The sequence below is a fragment of the Lampetra planeri genome, chromosome 54 (genome assembly GCF_965212315.1).
Source record: "Lampetra planeri chromosome 54, kcLamPlan1.2.h2, whole genome shotgun sequence".
NCBI classification, from domain to species: domain Eukaryota; kingdom Metazoa; phylum Chordata; class Hyperoartia; order Petromyzontiformes; family Petromyzontidae; genus Lampetra; species Lampetra planeri.
Window position 1 is genome coordinate 3,286,218 of NC_136160.1, and position 20,323 is coordinate 3,306,540.

The 20,323-nt window shown below is 52.5% G+C and overlaps 2 protein-coding genes across 2 annotated transcripts in view; both read right to left on the reverse strand.

Moving 5' to 3' along the window:
- Positions 1–20,323, reverse strand: part of LOC144735177 (carbonic anhydrase 2-like) — a 527,023-nt gene that overhangs the window by 140,870 nt on the left and 365,830 nt on the right. The gene's annotated exons all lie outside the window — the stretch shown is intronic.
- Positions 1–20,323, reverse strand: part of LOC144735068 (uncharacterized) — a 35,196-nt gene that overhangs the window by 12,319 nt on the left and 2,554 nt on the right. Inside the window, exon 2 of the mRNA XM_078617464.1 lies at positions 619–2,749. Coding sequence (XP_078473590.1) covers positions 646–2,640 — 1,995 coding nt within the window. The 5' untranslated portion in view covers positions 2,641–2,749 and the 3' untranslated portion in view covers positions 619–645. The remainder of the gene's footprint in view (positions 1–618; positions 2,750–20,323) is intronic.

The following is a 20,323-nucleotide window of genomic DNA, read 5'->3' on the forward strand; positions in this document are numbered from 1 at the left end:
TCCTTGTAAAAAGGTGTCAGTTTTGTTGCCAGATAGAAGGGTAAAGAACCAATTATCATATTTTTACTGGCAAATGAGGTTCCCATAGTGTAGATCTCTGACAGTCCCCGGGTAAACTCGTGACCCGCGGCTTCAAACGTTTGCGACAGTTTTGACTTTAAGCCTCGCTGCCTGCTGCTGCTGCTGCTCTCCCGATGACATCAGGGCCGGGTTCTGCGAGCCTCCACCCGCACCGAATCGTCACGCGACGTTTCCCCACACGTCCTGCATCATTACGGTGTGCGCACGGGGCCACGTCTGCGTGGCCAAATCCGAAAAAGAATTTACTCGCAGTCTTACTCGATTTGTTCACAGCTGCGCGGTCTCAACGTCGCTCCTCCTCCGGTGAAACCACCGCACAAGTCCGTAAACCCCGCCGGCGAAAACTACCGAGCCGTCGTGCTCGCGCGCGCCGCGATGGCCTTGCGGCCAGAGAGACAGCGGCGGCCGAACGCAACGCGCTACGCGGCTCGACCCGCACGCACGTTGAGCGTTCCTTCACACCGTACGTAGCGCCAACTGCGCCAATCGGGAGGGTGCGACTTTTTGATTCGGTGCCGCGGGGGGGCGTGACGCTACCTTGAGTGGCGGCGGCGGCGGCGCCGTTCAGTAGTGCTTCTCCTGCAGGTAGTCCTTCATCTTGTTGGGCAGCGGCAGGCTGCGGACGAGGTCGATGCGCGTGCTCTGGCGGATGACGAAGCGGCACAGGTACTGCAGCGAGCGCACGTGCATGAAGCGCGACACGGGCGTCGTCAGCCGCACGGGGTACGTGGCCGAGCCGGGGAAGCGCGAGCGCGAGTAGCAGAAGGCGCCGATCTCCGAGTCGCGCACCGAGCTCTCGACGAGCTGCACCACCGAAGCGTGGCCCTCCAGCTCGGGCTGCTCGTAGAAGCTGAAGCGCCCGTTGGAGTGCTCGACGCGCGTGTGCAGCGTGCGCCCGCGCGACCGGAAGCTCAGGCTCAGCAGGTAGCGCTCGTCCGAGCTGTCGCGCACCAGGAAGGCGCCGTCGGGCAGCGCCGCCAGCTTCTCCTCCGCCTCCTGCCGCGTCACGGGCCCCCAGTACCAGCCGTGCCGCGCCAGCTTCTTCAGCTCCTCCGTGAGGCTGGTGGCCGCTGCCCTGCCGGCGCCCTCGTACAGGCGGCAAGCGCCCGGCGGCACGGCCCCCGTGTCCAGCGGCGACGCTCCCGCGCCCGGCCCGGCTTGGCGCTCGCTCGGGGAGCGTCCCGCGCCCGGACGCCGCGTCCCGACGCCTTCGTCGCCGTCGCACGGCGCGCGGTCCGGCGCGACGCACGGCCCCGCCAAGGGGCAGCCGCCCGACCCCGGCCGCGCGGCGCCGCCGCCGGGCAGATTCACGTTCCGGTCGGGGTGGACGTCGACGAGCAAGCAGTCCGCGCCGTTGAGGCACGCCGCTCCGCCGGCCGCGGCGTTGCGACCCCAGTGCCGCCGAGCGATCGGCCCGTCGGGCGCGTGCGCGCCCACGGCCGCTCCCGTTCCGCGGCGCGAGTCTCCCTCCTCCGACGTTGGCACGGCATCCTCGGCGCCCGTGCCGCCGGCCGATACGTCGTGGTATTCGTCCGGCGCGTGCGTGGGAGGCAAATTGTCGTTCGCTTTGCACAGCGTGCCCCGGTCCTCCAGGTCGGACTCGGACTGCAGCATCGCGCAGGACGACGGCGAGCTGCGCTCCTCCTCCTCCTCTTCCTCCTCCTCCTCCATGTCCTCGACGTCGGCCTTGCGCGCCTCGGCAAAGTCCCCCGGGCCCGTGTCGCCCCCGGGGACGCGCGGCCCCGTCGGGTTGTCGTTGCAGTCGAGGCCGTTTGCCGTCGGCGAGCCGGGCAGCCTCAGCTCCAGGCGGAGGCCGCCACCGCCGCACTCCATCCTGGCGTGCGTAGACTCGGGAAAAGGCACTCCGGCGGCGGTGGCGTCGTCCGTCGGCACGTTCTCGTTCAGCCCGTCGCACCGGCGGCCCTCGGAGCGGGCGTCCGGTCGGGGCGCGGGAGCCCGTGTCGCCAAGCGGCCCGCCTCCCCGCTCCGCCTCGTGCCGTTCGCCTCCGGCGGGGACGCGGAGAGGAGGGGGGACGCGGCGGGGTCGCTGCGGCTGCCCGTCGACAGCGACGACGACGACGAAGCGGGAGACCAGCGGGCCCGGGGCGGCCGCTCGCCGTTGGTCGGCGGCGCGGTGACGGGCGAGGGGACGCCGGCGGCGGCCCACGTGACGGCCACCGCCCCCGCCGCGGGGGGGGAGGGGGCCGCTCGGTCGCCGTCCTTCCCGCGGCCCCTCTGCCTGGAGGAGAGGCGCCTCCGCAGGGTCCCCATGAAGCCCTCGCCGCCCTTCGCTCGGCCCTTCGCGTCGTCCTCGTCGCCGTCCGCCCCTCCGTCGCCACGGACGACGACGCCGGTCGCGGCCTCCCGCCCCTCGTGCTCGTGGCAGGCCCCCGGCCCAGTCTCCTCCTCCTCTCGGCTCCTCTTCAGGTGGAAGGACTTGCGCAAGGAGCGGCTAATTTTTTTCATAACTCGATTTTTGACACGGTTGTTCGACCCCCGCCCTCCCGCCCCCCCCCCCCCCTTATTTTTTTTATTGGCGGGCGGGGAACGCGCAGGCATGAACCTTATTGCCGTAAATTAAGTCAGGGATCTCTCTCTTCTCTCTCCGCTCGCTATCGGTCATGGAGATCTTGCCGGGGCCATCGCGAGCCTGGGAGCGCTCGATATCCTGCGAAGGAAACAAAAAGGGAACGGGGGTTGGGCACAGCTTTAAGACGTGCAATTTAACGTTCAATACGAACGTCTCTCAATCAAGACTCGAGTGCTGAGCAAACCGGACATGCCAGCGTCCTCGTATTGATATTTCAAAACAAGTCCATATTCCGTCCGAGACCAATACGCTCAATCTTGGGTTGTTCGCTGTATGAACAGGTTCAGTTCGGTGGGTGGGGGGGGGGGGGGGAGTGGTGGCGCAGCGGTTGGCGTACGATGCTACGGGTCCAGTGACCACAGTTAATTTCCAGGCCGCAATTAACATCAATGGGCGAGCGATATCTGAACCAGTCTCGGGGCACCCTTTCACAAACCTGCATCGACCAGTGTGGCGAAGTATGATCAAGCAGGCTCCGCTACCAACACAGCATTGGGAGGCCTTCATCCAGCAGCGGATTGCGACCAACGGCTGCAAGGTCACAATTTATTGTTTTACAACATTACACCCACCGGCATTGCCGAGTGTGTAAATAACGAAGCTTGAACACTCACAATATTATTCGTACGGGAAACATTTTATTCCTGGCTGGTGGGCAAAACATTCTCCCACGGCACACGCGCGAGCAAGAAACACAAATTCCTCGGACATGTTTGTGAACACGCCGGAACGTTTCGGCATCATGTGCGGACGCTGCCTAAGTGCCGCGGTTTAAAAGAGACGTTTTACGCCCCCCTTTGTCAATCCACCGCTGGATGAAAGCCTCTCCCCACGCTCTGTCGGTCGTGCAGGCTGTGTGACCATACCTTGACCCACCAAGCTGGGTCAGTTGCTGGTTGGTCGAGGGTGGGGTGGCGGTGGGGTAGTGGGAGGGGGGCACGGAAGAGGCCCAGGAGTGGTTGAGTAATCACTCGCCGCTGATGTTATCCGTGCAAAAAAAGCCACGGCCACCTCCGATGGTACCTTTGGTTTAACGGTCCATCGAGGTGACAGGCCATCAACCCCCTCGTCCCTGACAGCTTGGGTGAATACCAAAAATGCCCCCGAAGATGGACACCACCGGGCAAAAGGAGACCCGGGAGAGCCGAGACCGCCTGGCGGAAGACGGTGAAGGACGAGCTGGTGGCAGCGATCAGCCTCTCTTGGGGCGAGGCTCAACATGTTGCCAAGGACAGGAAGGAGTGGGAGGGAACTCATTGCGGCCTCGTGTTCCATAGAGGGTTTGCTAACTGGGTGTCTCAGGCATGCGGCTATCTGTTGTTATCCGTGCAAAAAAATAAATCGAGCTCAGTAAGCAAAGCGCTAAGCACTGCGCCCAAAACCATCGGTTGACGTTGCCAAAAAGCACAACGGCGAGACGCCCACGTGGAGGCCGGATGCTGCTCTCGCACCCGGCAATGCAAAGTTCGTTCCGATTCAAATCAACGACAACTTTAAAGCGACGCGGAAAAACACGGACAACGTGGGAGATAAACGCTCTCTCTCTATATATACGCAGTAGACTCTCGATTATCCGCACTAATGATGGGGAGGGCAGCCGCGGATAATTCAAAATCGCGGATAATAAAAAAAATATACATTTATAACGGTCGACGATGGGCGTGCTCAGTGATAACACTAGACTGGCTCCCACTGAGCAGAACTCCCGTCCACTAAGTGGATGATAGCAGAGCCACGCCAATTAACATCAATCAAACTCCGCCCCACTATTGTAAAGATATGCAACTACTGTACTGTAGAGGCAATCAGGTGGATTTCGGATGAATCGGAGCAACATATGTGTTCAGTTTAAACACGTGACCTGTAATAAACATCTCCAAGAAGAAAAATGTACAACTGTTTTAATAATTATGAATTTGGGCTCAAGGGGAAAAAAATCCACCAATTACAAATTTAAGTCAAAATCTCAGGTGTGCAATTAATCTGTTTTGCGGAATAACCACGCGCCTGAGATCATCGGGAGCGCACCTACAAACCCAAAATCGCCGGGCACGGTGGGCCACGTGTGAGGCAGCGGTGATCCGCCGGCGAGGCCGGAGGCGACCGCAAAGATTGCCGCGTGCCTGAGACACCCAAGCCGTCGGAAACGAGGGGGGTTTGATGGCCCATCTCCTCGATGGGATTGTGAAACCAAAGGGCCATCATACAGGGAGGTCTTCATCCAGAAGCGGATTCATCATAGCCGCTGCTGCTGATACTGCTGGTGATGACGGATTCAATCTAGAGTGTTTTTGTACTCGACTCCCAACGGATGACACCGCCGAAAGATAGCGATCGTCGTCATTTGCAGCCACGGCCAATCCACTGCTGGATGAAGGCCTCCCCTTCCCGCAAACCGATTTCACCGCTCCCTTTCTTCGGCGACCGTAACCTCAGCCACCGTTTCCAAGCAAACGTTACTAAAAACTAAAACTAAACAATTATTTTTTTTTACCAGGTAAGGCCCACCTGAGCTGCATAGCTCTTTTTCCGAAGCCATCTGGCTATCGCAAATGATATCTCAACAAGGTGGCTTATCGTGTGGAAATGCACAGCAGCCAAATACTCTGAAGGCGTGAGGTTGCATAGCAGCCAAATACTCTGAAGACGTGACGTAGATTCTAAATGTGGAGGGGAAAACCGGAGGGCCCGGAGAAAAATGCACGCAACCATGGGGAGAGAGAGAGACACCGCAAAATCGAAATATACAGCAGCAGGCATCAGGGTCAGGATCGAACCCACGACCTCCTGTATACCAGGTGAAGGAGGTAACATCACCTAGCCACCGCGGCACCCATCCGGCAACTGCCAGCTATTGTGCACGAATGCTACCCAATTGAAGGAAGCAAGTGTTCATTGTTTACTGCCGATTATAAAGTTATGGCCACTATTCAAAAAAACATTGCTGTTGTTCTACACTGAGTGCACGCATGTAAACCGCACTTTCGTAAGACGAATCACTGCAGGATGTGTTCCCCCCGCACCTCCGATGAGCAGACGGCTACGTACGGCGCGAAAGAAGTTCAACATACACACATGCATATGACGGTTGGTTACGTACGGCGCGGAAGTTCAACATACACACATGCATATGACGGTTGGTTACGTACGGTGCAGAAGAAGTCCAACATACACACATGCATATGACGGTTGGTTACGTACGGCGCGAAAGAAGTTCAACATACACACCTGCATATGACGGTTGGTTACGTACGGCGCGGAAGTTCAACATACACACATGCATATGACGGTTGGTTACGTACGGCGCGAAAGAAGTTCAACATACACACATGCATGACAGTTGGCTACGTACGGTGCGGAAGAAGTTCAACATACACACATGCATATGACGGTTGGCTACGTACGGCGCGGAAGAAATTCAACATACACACATGCATATGACGGTTGCCTACGTACGGTGCGGAAGAAATTCAACATACACACATGCATATGACGGTTGGCTACGTACGGTGCGGAAGAAGTTCAACATACATACAAGCGTAGCACGGTTGGCTACGTACGGTGCGAAAGAAGATCAACGTACATGCATACGTCCGATGGCCAGAAGCGCAATGATTCGATCGCAATCCACGCTCTTGACAGCCAGCCTGCCGCAACAATGGGAAATAAAACGAACGGGAGCCCTCAAGCCCACGCAGGAGAGCGCGGCGTCCCCCAAGCGACAAAAGATTCTGCACTCTCACACTCCGCACGTTACGGAAACAAACAAATAACCCTAACGATGCACCGTGCGGACGCAGCGCAATCAATAAGAAACCTTCAACTTGCTGCTCCCACTCCTCCGCACTGGTCACCGAGAAACCCTAAAATGAAATTGGCGAGCGGTTATAACGGCTGCCATTGAAGGCCTATGAAATAATGCTGATTTATGAGCCTCGCGTGGCAGGCCATTGTTTTTGTGGACACCAATAAAGCAGAAATTGGCCGAGCGGGTCAGTGGTTGAAGCAGTGGCTCTCAATCTTTATCGTACGGCTACCCAGCCCCCTACCAGCAACGCCGCCGCCGCACCTCCGCTCGGCACGCTACGGCCACGCACGGCGCGCGTGCGTACATCGAGTCGCACAGAGACCCATCGACTCGCATAGAGACCTATCGACTCGCACAGAGACCCATAGACTCACAGAGATCCATCGACTCACAGAGAGACCGATAGACTCGCACAAAGACCCATAGACTCGCACAGAGATCCATCGACTCACAGAGAGACCCATCGACTGGCACAGAGACTCATCGACTCGCACAGAGATCCATCGACTCACAGAGAGACCGATAGACTCGCACAGAGACCCATAGACTCGCACAGAGATCCATCGACTCACAGAGAGACCCATCGACTGGCACAGAGACCCATCGACTCGCACAGAGATCCATCGACTCACAGAGAGACCCATCGACTCGCACAGAGACCCATCGACTCGCACAGAGACCCATCGACTCGCACAGAGACCCATCGACTCGCACAGAGACCCATCGACTCGCACAGAGACCCATCGACTCACAGAGAGACCGATAGACTCGCACAGAGACCCATAGACTCGCAAAGAGACCCATCGACTCGCACAGAGACCCATAGACTCGCACAGAGACCCGTCCACTAGCAGAGACACATCGACTAGCACAGAGACCCGTAGACTCGCAAAGAGACCCATCGACTAGCACAGAGACCCGTAGACTCGCACAGAGACCCATCGACTCGCAGAGAGCCGTCCACTAGCACAGAGACACATCGACTAGCACAGAGACCCGTAGACTCGCACAGAGACCCATAGCTTGATGTCGTCCTTCCCCCGCGCCTCCGATTGGCACAGTATGGCTACGTACGGTGTGCGAAAGAATTTCAACATGCTGGACATACATCTCTAGTTTGTACGAGTCGATTCATATTTATTCCGTGTTTATAATGTTGTTAGTATCTTTACCTATTTATATCCATTGTTTACGTTTTTGGGGTGAAAAAGGGTAACTTTCGATGCGAATTAAGTCTTTAACATGTATTTCTTATACTCGCTTAACGACCAAATCACCTTGCAACTGGTTACAGGAAACCAATTACCATCGTTAAGAGGGGGTTCTCCTGTATTATTTCTATTAACGTGCACCATCTCGCTGGGCTTTTTTTTTCATTCTTGACACGTTAGGCTTTGCCTCGTTGTCCGTAGCAAACGACCATGAACACAAAATGGGGAAATCTACCGAAGCGACATCACGAGCCAGCCACCCTCGATGGCCACTTCATCTCACAAGATTTAGTAGCGCTAATAATGCGAGCGCGGGCTGTCAGTACAGTGTCCCCGACTTATGAACACCCGACTTACGAACACCCCGCACTTACGAACACCAACACTTACGAAACAAAAAGCCTACTTCAGCAGTTTTTTTCTTGCTGTGGTTGTCCCACCTGATGACGATTGCTTGTGTTGCGATCGAAACGTCGTGATCTATACCTACGTGACTTTACCGAAAGAACCAAAGAGTAAAGATGAGATGAGCCGGCCTCGTGCTGGGAGTGAGTGTTTGTGTGTGTGAGCATTTAAGGGGAGCGGTAGTATAGCGGTTAGCGCGCTACGCTATGAACAAGGTGACCCGAGTTCGATTCCCGCTCACGGCCAACACCAGTGACGAATATCTGAACCGGTCTTGGGCCTCCCCTAGGTCGACTCAGCCTGGTGTGGCGTGCAAAACATCACCATTGAGATAAAGGTGGCCGGGTGTGGTGCTGGCCGCCTACCCCTTCGTGCGACGTGCCGGCCTTCATAGGTGCTCGCTAACAGCACTTGCCCTAACAGTCTGTTCAGGCTAAACGGGGGGATCTTGTGGGCATTTAAACAGTTCCGACTTTCGGGAAAAAAGGTAGCGGCGGGGAGGAGAGACACGGTTTTGAAAAACGACTTAAAGCAAAAAAAACACGGCGCATGCTGAAGCAAACTAAAGCCCGATAAGAATCCACAGTCGGAATTAACAGGGGGAGAGGGGGGGGGGACTAAATAAATAAATAATACCAACGCTATAATTTCCATTTTCACGGTTTCCTTGATCAAGTGGCTCAGATGCGGCGGCGGGGGGGGGGTAGTTTAATGGTGGAAGAACGGAGGGTGGGGGAGGGACTACATTGAAACAGCTGGTTGCCACAGACGCCTCGTAACTCAAGGTCAGGTCACACGGAGTGCTGCTTCAGGAGTGCTGTTGAAAAGCTGTCGCCGCCGTCGCCGCCCTCGCCTCTCGACAAGCGATGCGCCGAGGAGAGTGCCGATAACCGATGGCAACGCATTGCCGCACGCGTATATACGCGTGCAGCGGAAACATGAGGAACAGAAACGTTATTTTATTTACGTACAACAAACGCGGCAAACCGTACCATCTGCCGGTTTTCGCTCTGCACCATTTGCACGAGGAGCTCCCAGCGCAGGCGTGCGAAGCGCTCGCACACACTTGCATTCGTACATTTCAATTACTCTTAAACCAGCGGGTAAACAGAGGCTGCATTAAGGCAACCCGGCAGAGATTTCACGTAGCAAATAGTCGTCAAACGAGACCAATTCGGCTTACAGGGGTGCAAGAAAATGTTCTCACTTTTATATGTTCCAGAACGACGCTGGGGCTGCCGCCTTTGCCATCGGTAGTTATCGGCGTAATGCACGACACTCCACTGGAGTTGAGAGATATTCCTGTCCATAATAATCCTATATTATTGCACCCTATATAACCGTACCCTATATCCTTAGGGAGGGAGGGAGGGAATGGATCCGCGCAAAATACAATTCCGCGAACGGCGTTCTGGTATCGTTCTGGCTGAAATAAAGCACTTCACATGCTTTCAGTTTCAGTTTAATTTATTAGGATTTACCCTGTGAGCCATTCGGCTCTTGATTTGGGTTCAACCGCAACAAACAATAAAATGACAAGATACACCTAAAATTCATTGTACACAAATCTGAACAGCACATACGTAAACAATAGAATTCTACAGAAAAAGCACACTCTTAGTTTTTTAGGTAAAGTCACGTAGGTAAAAAATGAAATTAAAATTAATAATAATAAAATAATAAAATAATAAAAATCACGACGTTTCGGAGGCAACACAAGTCTCCGTCATCAGGTGGGACCGTCACAGCTAAATTTTCTGCACTTGATACAACAAATTTAGCTGTGACGGTCCCACCTGATGACGGAGACTTGTGTTGCCTCCGAAACGTCGTGATTTTTATTTTATTTTTTTTAATTTTTATTTCATTTTATACCTACGTGACTTTACCGAAAAAACTAAGAGTATGAATCCTTGCAGTCACGAAAGCTTCAAATCTAGAAAGAAAAAGCATAACCCGTCCATGCTTTCTCTCCTTACCCGTGGCGAGATACTCGGGTAAAGCAACGTTTTAACGTGTGCGCGGATTTGGCGAGCGGACTCGCGGGTTCGTCGGCATTAACAAACAACAAACGATACGATTTAAAGCTTTCGTGACTGCAAGGTTTCATATTCTTGGATCTTTCGGTAAAGTCACGTAGAAGGGAAATAATAACACAATAAAAATTCTCACGACGTTTCGCCACAACACAGGTGACGGCTGCTTGTGTTGTGGCCGAAACGTCATGAGAATTGTAGTATGTTTTATTTGCATTATTTCCCTTCTACGTGACTTTACCGAAAAATCCAAGAATATAAAACAAATGATACGAAAACGCGCCGCCCAAAAGCTCGACAGTTATTCCTAGGCAGTGGCCCGAGCACATCACGGAGCCCAAGCCTTTATAATTGCTCTTTGCCTGCTCTTCCGATAAGATTGCGGGGGGAGGGGGGAGATTACAGGCAGCAGCAACCTGACCTCGACCTTTCAACCTTCGGCTCTATTGTTGCCAACCGCAGCCCTCGAACTTCAATGCTCAGAACGCGTGGGAAGACCAAAATCGTGGTGCCCTTGAAACGCTTTAATTTTTCCGACGCCCTCCCCCGACTGACCGCATTCACCTCTCCCTCGTCTAAACCCGCGCTCGAGTGCCGTGCGCTTATTTTTTCGCGCTCCAAAGTCTGCCGCGTCTCCCGCCGGCGTTCCCTTCGAACCGCTGCCAGCGTGAGCCTAGAGCCTGGCGGTCGCCAAGATCCCGGGTTTTGGGACGTGGGTTCGGCCAGCATTGTCGAGCGTTCGTCAGGAGATTGAGGTTGAAGAGGCCGGTTGCAAATGAGTCCACAAAAAAACACCCCACCATAGTAAAAGAAAAATTGTTAATCCCACACCATTGGAAGGGAACCCAACTGTCGCTAGAAATGTAGGAGGTAACAATCCAGCTCCACTCAGACAGATTCAAAATCATGCCACTGCTGTACTGCCACTTCCTCTTTTGTGCTACAAATAGACAATATGTTCTGCCCACCATTTCTGTACATCGTCTTACGAGGCTGCTACATTCAGAAGCAACGTAATTAGACGCGATTGTATAGGCTCACGCAGACAGGGATAGACTCACGGAGAGACCAATGGACTCACACAGAGATCAATAATAAACTCCAGGAGAGACCCATCGACTGACTGCTCCTGTTCAATTCCACAATACGAACTATTATTTTCTTTACACGACCGACTGTACCTTTCTCTCTATAAAATACAGAGAACCCATCGGTTCTGTAAAGCATCTTGAGATGCAGTTGCACCTAGCTGCTGTGCAACCCCAACATTGTCTCGTCGCGAGCTACGTCAGGGAGAGGAATGGAACGCGTGCGGGATTCGCGCACCACCGAGGAGGAGACGGAGCCACGAAATCCGGTCTCGCGTGCCAGCACTCGCTGTATTATCACAACGCATGATCGCGAGAGGTGACCGCAGCTTGAGGGGGGGGCGGGGTGGGGGAGGAAGGGGGGGGGCGGCAGGAGTGGTGGTGCAGTGGCGGTTCGTGCGTTGCATGATGAACCGAGTTCGATTACCGGCCCTGGCTCAGGTCGGTGTGTCAGCAACATCTGAATCGGTCCTGGGCAACCAGCCCATTCGCCAAACTGCACCGACCTGCGTGGTGAAGTATTGTCACACAATCACCACAGCTGACATGCTACGGGGAAGAAGGCCTTTAGGCGTTAGTGGATTTAGAATGGCTGGATTTTTTTTTTTAAATCCAATGATCAACGATGGGAGTGAGGGGGGGTAAGTGGGTGGGGTTGGCCTTCATCCAGCAGTGGATGGAACGCGGCTGAACGAAGACGACGACGGCGGTGACAATTTAGCGGCCTGGTAATTGAATGCGGCTCTCGTTGTATTTGTCCCGTTTCGAGCGCCGCTGCCTGTCGCTCGCTGCGCTTGCGCTGCCTTTCACCCGGGCCTTGTCACCACCATCCGGGCTCTCCCACGCCAGTAGCGGCTTCAAACAAACTAAACTATGAAACTATTTTTTGTTTCAAGCAAGTTTTTCAGAACCGACCTGGCCGTTACGAATTATAGCTCATCGAAGTGGCTTGGAATTTATAGTGGGAGCCAAATACTCTCTGGAACGCGCGACGTTGATTCTAACCGTGGAGGGGGAAAAACCGGGGGGACCCGGAGAAAAATCTACGCGTTGGGACTCCTGGGGCGTCACGGTGGCGAGGAGACGTTCTCTCCCTCGCCTGGTATGCGTGCGGTCGTGGATCGATGCCGACCCTTCGGATGCACGTTGCATATCGGGAGTCCGCGTGTACTCTCTCTCTCCCCGTGGTGGTCGCGTGAATTGTTCTCCGGGTCCTCCGGTTTTGCCCTCCACATTTGGAAGCGACGTGCGTTTAGGGTCATTCGGCTGCTACAACGAAATGTTCCCACGTGTGACAATGATATAAGCCACTTTTTTTTTTACGAGCTATGGGTCGCGTGTGGCCAGGTCATCTCTGAATAAAAGGCTGATGGCTCGGTGGGATTTACCTGGTAAGTCAAATTGTAAAAGCACTAAATCTTGACTTAAAGCTTTCATGACTGCAGGAATTCATATTTTTTGGGTCTTTCGGTAAAGCCACGTAAGAGAGAAAAAAATAACAAAAATCTAAATCACGACGTTTCGTTCACCTTTAGACGATTGCCTGTGTTGCGGTCGAAACGTCGTGATTTAGATTTTTGTTATTTTTTCTATCTACGTGGCTTTACCGAAAGACCCAAAGAATATGTAAAAGCACTCTTCTATACGGGCTGAACATCTCGGAAGAGTGGTTGTACCCGCCTACACATGCGGCCCATTTGTCAATCCGCCACTGGATGATAGCCTCCCTACACCGGGCCAGTTGGGGAGGGGGGGTTGGCTATTCGACCAGACAGAAGGCGAAAAAACACCGATGCAGAAGCACTGAAGTTCAGTACAACGGTGGATATTTTGACGCATTGCCCTCCGCTTGCCCACCAAAGAGCCCCACCAGCACTACGACAACCTGTTTGGTCAGCTGCCCAAGCACCAGCTAGCCTCTCAAATATCTGCGTGACGTTACTGTACGGCCCACACTCTTTGCATTTACTTGGCCCCCGAATGCCGTGTTATTTCCATTCATTTATTTTTCTCTTCCGCTCCTCAAGAATTACCGAAACATTTTCACGGCGCGTCTTACTTTTCCCGCCCGCGTCCCTTTCAATTCTCGAGAAAAACGGCACAACGCGTCCTCCGCTCCGCTGCGATCACCGCTTTACCGCACGAGCTGGTCACGCGTATTCTCTGGCTCACAGGGAACGGAGAGCCGCAGATCGACGCTCGCTGCGGGGGCTGTGGCACGAGCATCTGGACGGGCAACAAAAGTCTCACGGAAAAATGCACTCGGAGCTCCGAGCCGAGGCTCCCGGCACAAAAAGAATCCTGTTTGGCCGCTCCGTGTGAAACGCTAATGCGGTAACGCTCTATTTGCCGTACAAGGCCTGGCACGGCGATGCACCGTCGCGTACGAAAGGCTTACTTCTAGGCATGCATCATTCGCTTTCCCCGCGGCACATTCAGCAAATCGTCACTGGTCAAGGCCGCGATTCGATTCACCAGCGATTCTCTTTTGCCTCCGGTTGTCTATTATAATTATGCAGTAGGCTCTCGATTATCCGCGCTAATGACGAAGAGGACGGCTGCGGATAATTCTAAATCGTGGATAATCCAAAATATCCATTTCCCCCGAATATCTATGCCAAAAACCACTAATATCGATCGAACCGATCGATGTTCGTGCTGAGTGATAATAACACTTTCCTGCTTCCGTGCAGAAGACTCCCGCCCACTAAGTGGATGATAGCAGAGCCATGCCAATCAACGTCAATCCATCTCCGGCCACTGTTGTAAAGATATGCAACTACTGTACTGTAGAGGGGGGGGTCACGTGGATTTTGGATTAAATGGAGCACCTATTTGTTCGGTTTAAGCACGTGACTTGTCGTAAACATTTCCAAGAATGATAATGTGCAACGGTTTCTAGATTACTATTTTTGGCTTGCGGAAATATCCATGAGTTGTTAATTTACGTAAAAATCTCAGGTACGTAGTTCATCCGCCAATTGGATAAACCGCACGTGGGTAATTGAGAGCCTATTGCATTTATATGTGTTTATTTATCGTGCTTATAAAATGAGCCTGCTTGAATTATATACAGGCCCTGTAAACGCTCCCTCCCTATGTAACGTACTGGCTACTGTCATATCAGCCGCTCTAAACAGCCCCTGTAAACCCTCGCTCCCTATGTAACGTGCTGGCTACCATCGTACCAGATGCTCTGTACAGCCCATGTAGAGCCTCCCTTACCATTTAACCTGTTTGCCCAAAGTAGACCGTCTCGTTTCTCCGCTAGCCTTGATTTAACGTCGGCAATATCCACTTTGCATACATACTAAATAATGGATTGTCACAAGCTCGAATTGGGCATGTATTGCGAGCAGCATGAGAACCAATTCTGATTGACGGACGGATAAATGAATAATTCTGCATCTGGTTTGCCGTCGGGAAAACAACCAAACAGAGACACGAGGCCAGAGGAGCATCATCAATTTGCAGCTCTTTCATCAGAATAACTTGCAAAGAGGCTTTTATTCTTAGCTGATTGCTGCGAAAACATCAAACAGTTTTCCATTCGGGCTTAAGAGGCATAAGGAACACTGCCATTGTGTGAATGGATAAGAGTCACACCTATGCACAGAGTTTAATATCACGTTGGTGATATAAACCCCACCGCTTTGTCCTTCATCCGCGTTCATTTTCGCCGCTCGTGCACTGACGGATGCGGGCAAAGAGTGCAATACTCGAAGCCTACGACTGTGAATATGAGATTAGGCAATTGCCGGAGGAAGCACGCGTCTCGCGAACAAAATAAAACGCGGTGGTTCACCGCTACCCTAGTCACGCGGCGAAAAAGAAAGCTAATCAACGGGAATATAATCCGGGAGCACCACTGTTGCCGACATGGAACAAATGGGACGATGTAAAACGAGTGTAACAAATACGACAAGAAACAGCACTGAGTAGTAACCGACGAGTTGTTGGGAGGGGAGGGGGGGGTTTAGTGGATGCACCATGGGAAATCTTCTACTGGACACCTTGGGAAAAAAGAGCTTTACGGCTCATCGGATTCCTCCAGTGCATCAAAAAAACACATTCCGATTCCAGACGGTTGAAAGCACTCGCGGTCGCCCACACTGACGACGTCGCTCCGTTGTGTGTGTCTGATCGGTTCAAGCTCCGTTGTGTGTGTGTGATCGATTCAAGCTCCGTGCCGAGACCGTGCACCGAACCGAGCGGGAACACGAGCTCCGTTGTGTGTGTGCGATCGGCTCAAGCTCCGTTGTGTGTGTGCGATCGGCTCAAGCTCCGTGCCGAGACCGTACACAGAACCACTTGTCGTCCTCGTCAATATTTCTTACCGAGGTCTCTAGCAGCTCACGTGTGTCGAGATCTCATCCGGGGCTGAAAGGAACCCAACCCCACGCGTGCATCACAATTTCACCGGCATTTTGCCAACGTGTGGAAGCCACGGCTATGGCACGACCCGTGTGCCACAATCGTAGGAATGAATCAACTTCATCCAATGGGCCAAGGCACAGGCGACGGTGTGCTAACTGCACCCATACGTTTAGATTGCAGCATCCGTGTTTAGTGCACATGCCGTACAACGTGTTTGAATCGACCGGAGCAAAGTTGGACTCATGCACAAATCGACTTACGAACAGACCTCTGGAAACCAACTCGTTCGTAAGTAGAAGAGTCCTTCTAATGCACACAAAGCCCCTTTCCACGCTTCACGACCGGATCAAAGCCTCGCCATGCCGTGCCACTTAAACGGGGTCGCATGAGTATACTTTACCCCGCTGGTCAGCGCAGGTTTAGCGAGGGGCGTACCCCAGACCGGTTCAGATATGACTGACCGTCGACGTCGGCTACGGCCAAGGAATGAAAGTTAAATTAAACGAATTTGAACGTGTGTCAATCGGGTTCAGAATCCATAATACAGTTTTTTTTTGTGTGTGGGTTAGATCGTGTAAATATAAATGTTTCGTTAAACCCGCCACCACCCGACACAGCCAATTAGTGAAGGTTTGTCACGTAAACAGCGCATGCCAATTCGTTACTAGTACAGCACACCGGTGCGTTGGAGAGTAAATCCACAACATTTCCAATCCGAGTACGACGTTTCGCCAGTAATCACAACCAGCTTCATCAGGCGACAGCCAGATCTGTGGTTCAAAATGCAGGGCGCTCACTCCACTGCACCGCCACAACTCCTCCACCACCCCCAAGTAGCAAACGGCTGTTCATTTATAACCGCTCGCCGCTAACTTTCTCATCGCTATCTCTCGGCTGAAGGCAATAATGGGTTCAGCGCTGACAAAAGGGAAGCATCTCTTACGCCGGCAAAACGGAGGCTTCGCTCAGCTCCTCGCCCAAATGAGCCTTTTGAGTCGTCCTCATTAACCGAAGACGATGGGTTTTAATTGCTGAACAAAATTAATTAACGCCGGAAGTTACGCCACTATGCCTGCGAAGCGTCTGAAGGGAGCTTTTCGAAAACTTTTTAACTCTGAACGAAGCAAGGCTCGCAGAGTGGCGGGGCTTCACTTTGCATTTTAACGCTTCGTCAATTCCACCACACGTCCGCACTGCGTCGCCCATCGGCGCTTTTTTTACATCTTTAACACATTCTAAGTGTCGCTTCTATGGAGACCGTAAAATAACAACATGAAGACATCTGAAATGCTATTCCACCCATGTGTGTGGTGTTAGGCATGTCGCAAACTTAAAACTTAAGCAAAAGGCTTCAGAACCCCACCCCCCACCCCGATGTATGAATATGGATGAACAAATGTCAGCTCTAATTGATATCCTCAGACTGTAAATAACCAAAATTTAATGACATTTTTGTATCTCTGCTCCCTATCTTCTTCTCTGTATCTCTCGTAAACATCTCAACACATTCGTCGATTTCTCATTTTGCCACAATTTTGTCCGTACGTCGCTTTTCTCTCATCTCGTCACATCTCTACGTCTTGTCGATATCTTTTCTGTCACCTGACTAGGACATTCTAAATCACAAAGGGGGGGGGGGGGGAGGAGAGCAGGGGCAGAGGGGGGTGAAAATTATTTCTGTGGCGAATCCCCAATGGTCCAACACCACCGTTCATTCCATCATCAATGCTATGATGAAGGTGCCATTGCCCGAAACGTCACCTACGACCTATTTTGTTTTCCTCTTCAGGGCCACTGGTAGTACTGTGGTTGAGTTGAGCTTTTGTTTATTTGTGCTCGAGCACCAATGCCAACGCAGCACCGGCACAAAAAAAACGTTTGTCCGGTTTAATCAGTGCTGATGGAGAGTCAATTGGCTGTGCTAGGCTCGTGTTAATCGCTGGAGTTTCCAGTACAGTATGCCCTTTGTGTAATAAATGCTGTACGTTGTGTAATGTTTTTTTCAAGGCAAACCCTGCCGTGCTGAAGCCCAGATTGTGATGACACTCAACTCCGTCACGGTCCCTGTGATAGCATCGCGATGGCATTCCCTGCGATGGTGCAATAATAGGTTGATGGGGATTTCGTGGGGCCGCGACGCCGTACTTGACATCGATTTTACTTTTCGTCAATTTGGCGACCCAGGTGACGCTCTGGAAACTATCGCCCGGTCTCCCGGGTTCTCGCCCTGTTGAACAAAAGCAACTTGACCTATCGTGGACAGGAGCGTCTTCCGGATTTTGTCACCTTTCCAAAGTTTTTTTTTCAATAACTTTATCCAATAAAAAAAATGTATTCAGTCTCATCTATTACAATTTTGTAATGCTGGGCACTGGCTATTTTTGGGTCTGGACTCAAAAATCGTGATTAAATGTTTCTCTCTCGCCAATAATTTAAGTCACGGATTACTCTAAATTTCTGTTCCCATGGTGCGACGTTTCGGGCAATGGTCGTAATTCATCATAGCCCATATATCAATACTAATTTAGAATGTCTCACTCACAGAGCATGAACCTTACATGCGGCATAATAGATTAGTATGCAAACCAGTTGAATTTAAATAATAAGGAAGACTGAACTCTTAACACTACAGAGTGAGCGCCAGACACTGATCATTAAACACTACAGAGTGAAGGCGTTGTCCCTCTCCCTAGGGCATTCGACTGCACACAGTGAACGTTGCAGAGCGTGGTGACGAACGCCTTACACTTAACACGTGCACGGCTTACGGTTATAACACGTGCGCACAAGCCTTAGTCTTCAATCCACTGCCGGATCACAGGCTCAGCACGTACCCGTGCCGCGAGTCTTGGGGGGCTGTTTAACCAAACTTCACCACGCCGACCAGCGCGGGTTGGTGAAGGTGGCCCAGTGGAGACATGGAAGTTCTATACAACAATGGTCGTGTTGGTTCAACACAACACAAAATCTGGCCGTCGCCTGATGAAGCTCGTTGTAATTATAGGCGAAACGTCGTACACAAGATTGTACATGTTGTGGCTTTGCTCTCCAACACACCGGTGTTGCTGTACTCGTAACGAATTGGCACGTTCTGTTTAGGTGACAAACCTTACCAATTTGCCGTGTCGAGTGGTGGCGGGTTTAAGAACCAAAAAAAGTCTATTATGGACAACAATGGTCTCTGCTTCACTCCGATGTCCATCCACAACGTGGTGGTGGTTATCCATCCAAGCACTAACCAGGCTGAACTTCACCTTAGCTTCCGAGATCGGGTCGGATTGCCCATGCTTCGATCGCAGACTACCAAAATTAACTCTAAAATACTGCAGACGGAGCAGTACTCGCGTGCCGAATACACACATCATTATCGTCGTCCATGATAAGTCTACTGCTGGATGAAGGCTTCCTCTAGCCGCTGCCATACACAGAAATAAGTATATACGCACAGTATAGCGTAGATAAACAGAAACATTAATCAAACCGTCATTATACACGAAAGGCTACAGAAGAATTGCCCCTGGCAAGTCCTAGTGGCCTGACCCACAACTGAGCTCCTTTCCACTCCACAGCCAATGTTCCTGCTAAACACAAATGTTTACACACACACGTGATTGCGCAAACACACTCGTCGACACACTAAATACACATACTAAGCAATTTGCATACAGAGCACGTGACGCCACTTGTCAACCAGAAGATTTTTACCAAGCAACGGCCTGCCCTCACTCCCATCATCAATTCCTCCCTTTCCCCAGTTGCTCAGCTCCAGCAGTGGCCACCAAACACCTTTGATTTCGTCTCGCCAATATAAGAATTCTACAACCGATTTAAAACCGTAGTCTATACATTATGTATGACAGACGAAAGAATAAGAATTCCACGGCACACGCTGGAGCTTGCTTGATCTTCGCGGCACACACAACCAGAACATCACCACGGGTGGGTGGCTGGGTTTGTATCTGAAGATAATTCACGATCTCCCCCCCCTCGCCTCCCCGGATCCCATCGAGAACAAGGGCACCATGCGGCGGCGCTGCCAAAATCCGTGACGAGAATTTGCCCGACCGCGCGAGTCTCGTCGTGTTTGCGCATCTCGTTGTCTGTGTGTGCTTCTGTCTGTGTCTCCGTGTCTGTGTCGCCGTGTCTTTGTATGTGCCTGTGTCTCCGTGTCTGTGTCACCGTGTCTCTGCGTGTCTCTGTGTCACCATGTCCTCGTGCGTCCGTGTCTCAGCATGTGTCACCGTGTGTCTCCCGTGTCTGTGTGTGTACCTCTGTCTCCGTGTTTGTGTCACCGTGTCTCTGCGTGTGTCTCCATGTCTCTGTACGTGTCTCTGCGTGTGTCTCCCTGTGCCTCTGCGTGTGTCTCCCTGTGCCTCTGCGTGCGTCTCCGTGTCTGTATCACCGTGCGTCTCCGTGTCTGTATCACCGTGCGTGTCCGTGTCTGTATCACCGTGCGTATCCGTGTCTGTATCACCATTCGTATCCCGTGTTTTGTCTCTGCATGTGTCTCTGTCTCCATGTCCGTTTGCCCAACTGCACGATTTCGAGAGCTGAGATGCCCGGGGTTGGATGGGCACTGACGGCCGTCCGCTGCCGTCCGCTGCCGTCGTGCGCCACGACCAACGAAGAAGGGACGGGTGGGAGGTGGCGAGAGGTGACGTGCGGGTGAAGAGATGAAGATTTGAGGTTCTTTCAAAAATACCACGGCACACCTGGGACATTTCTGC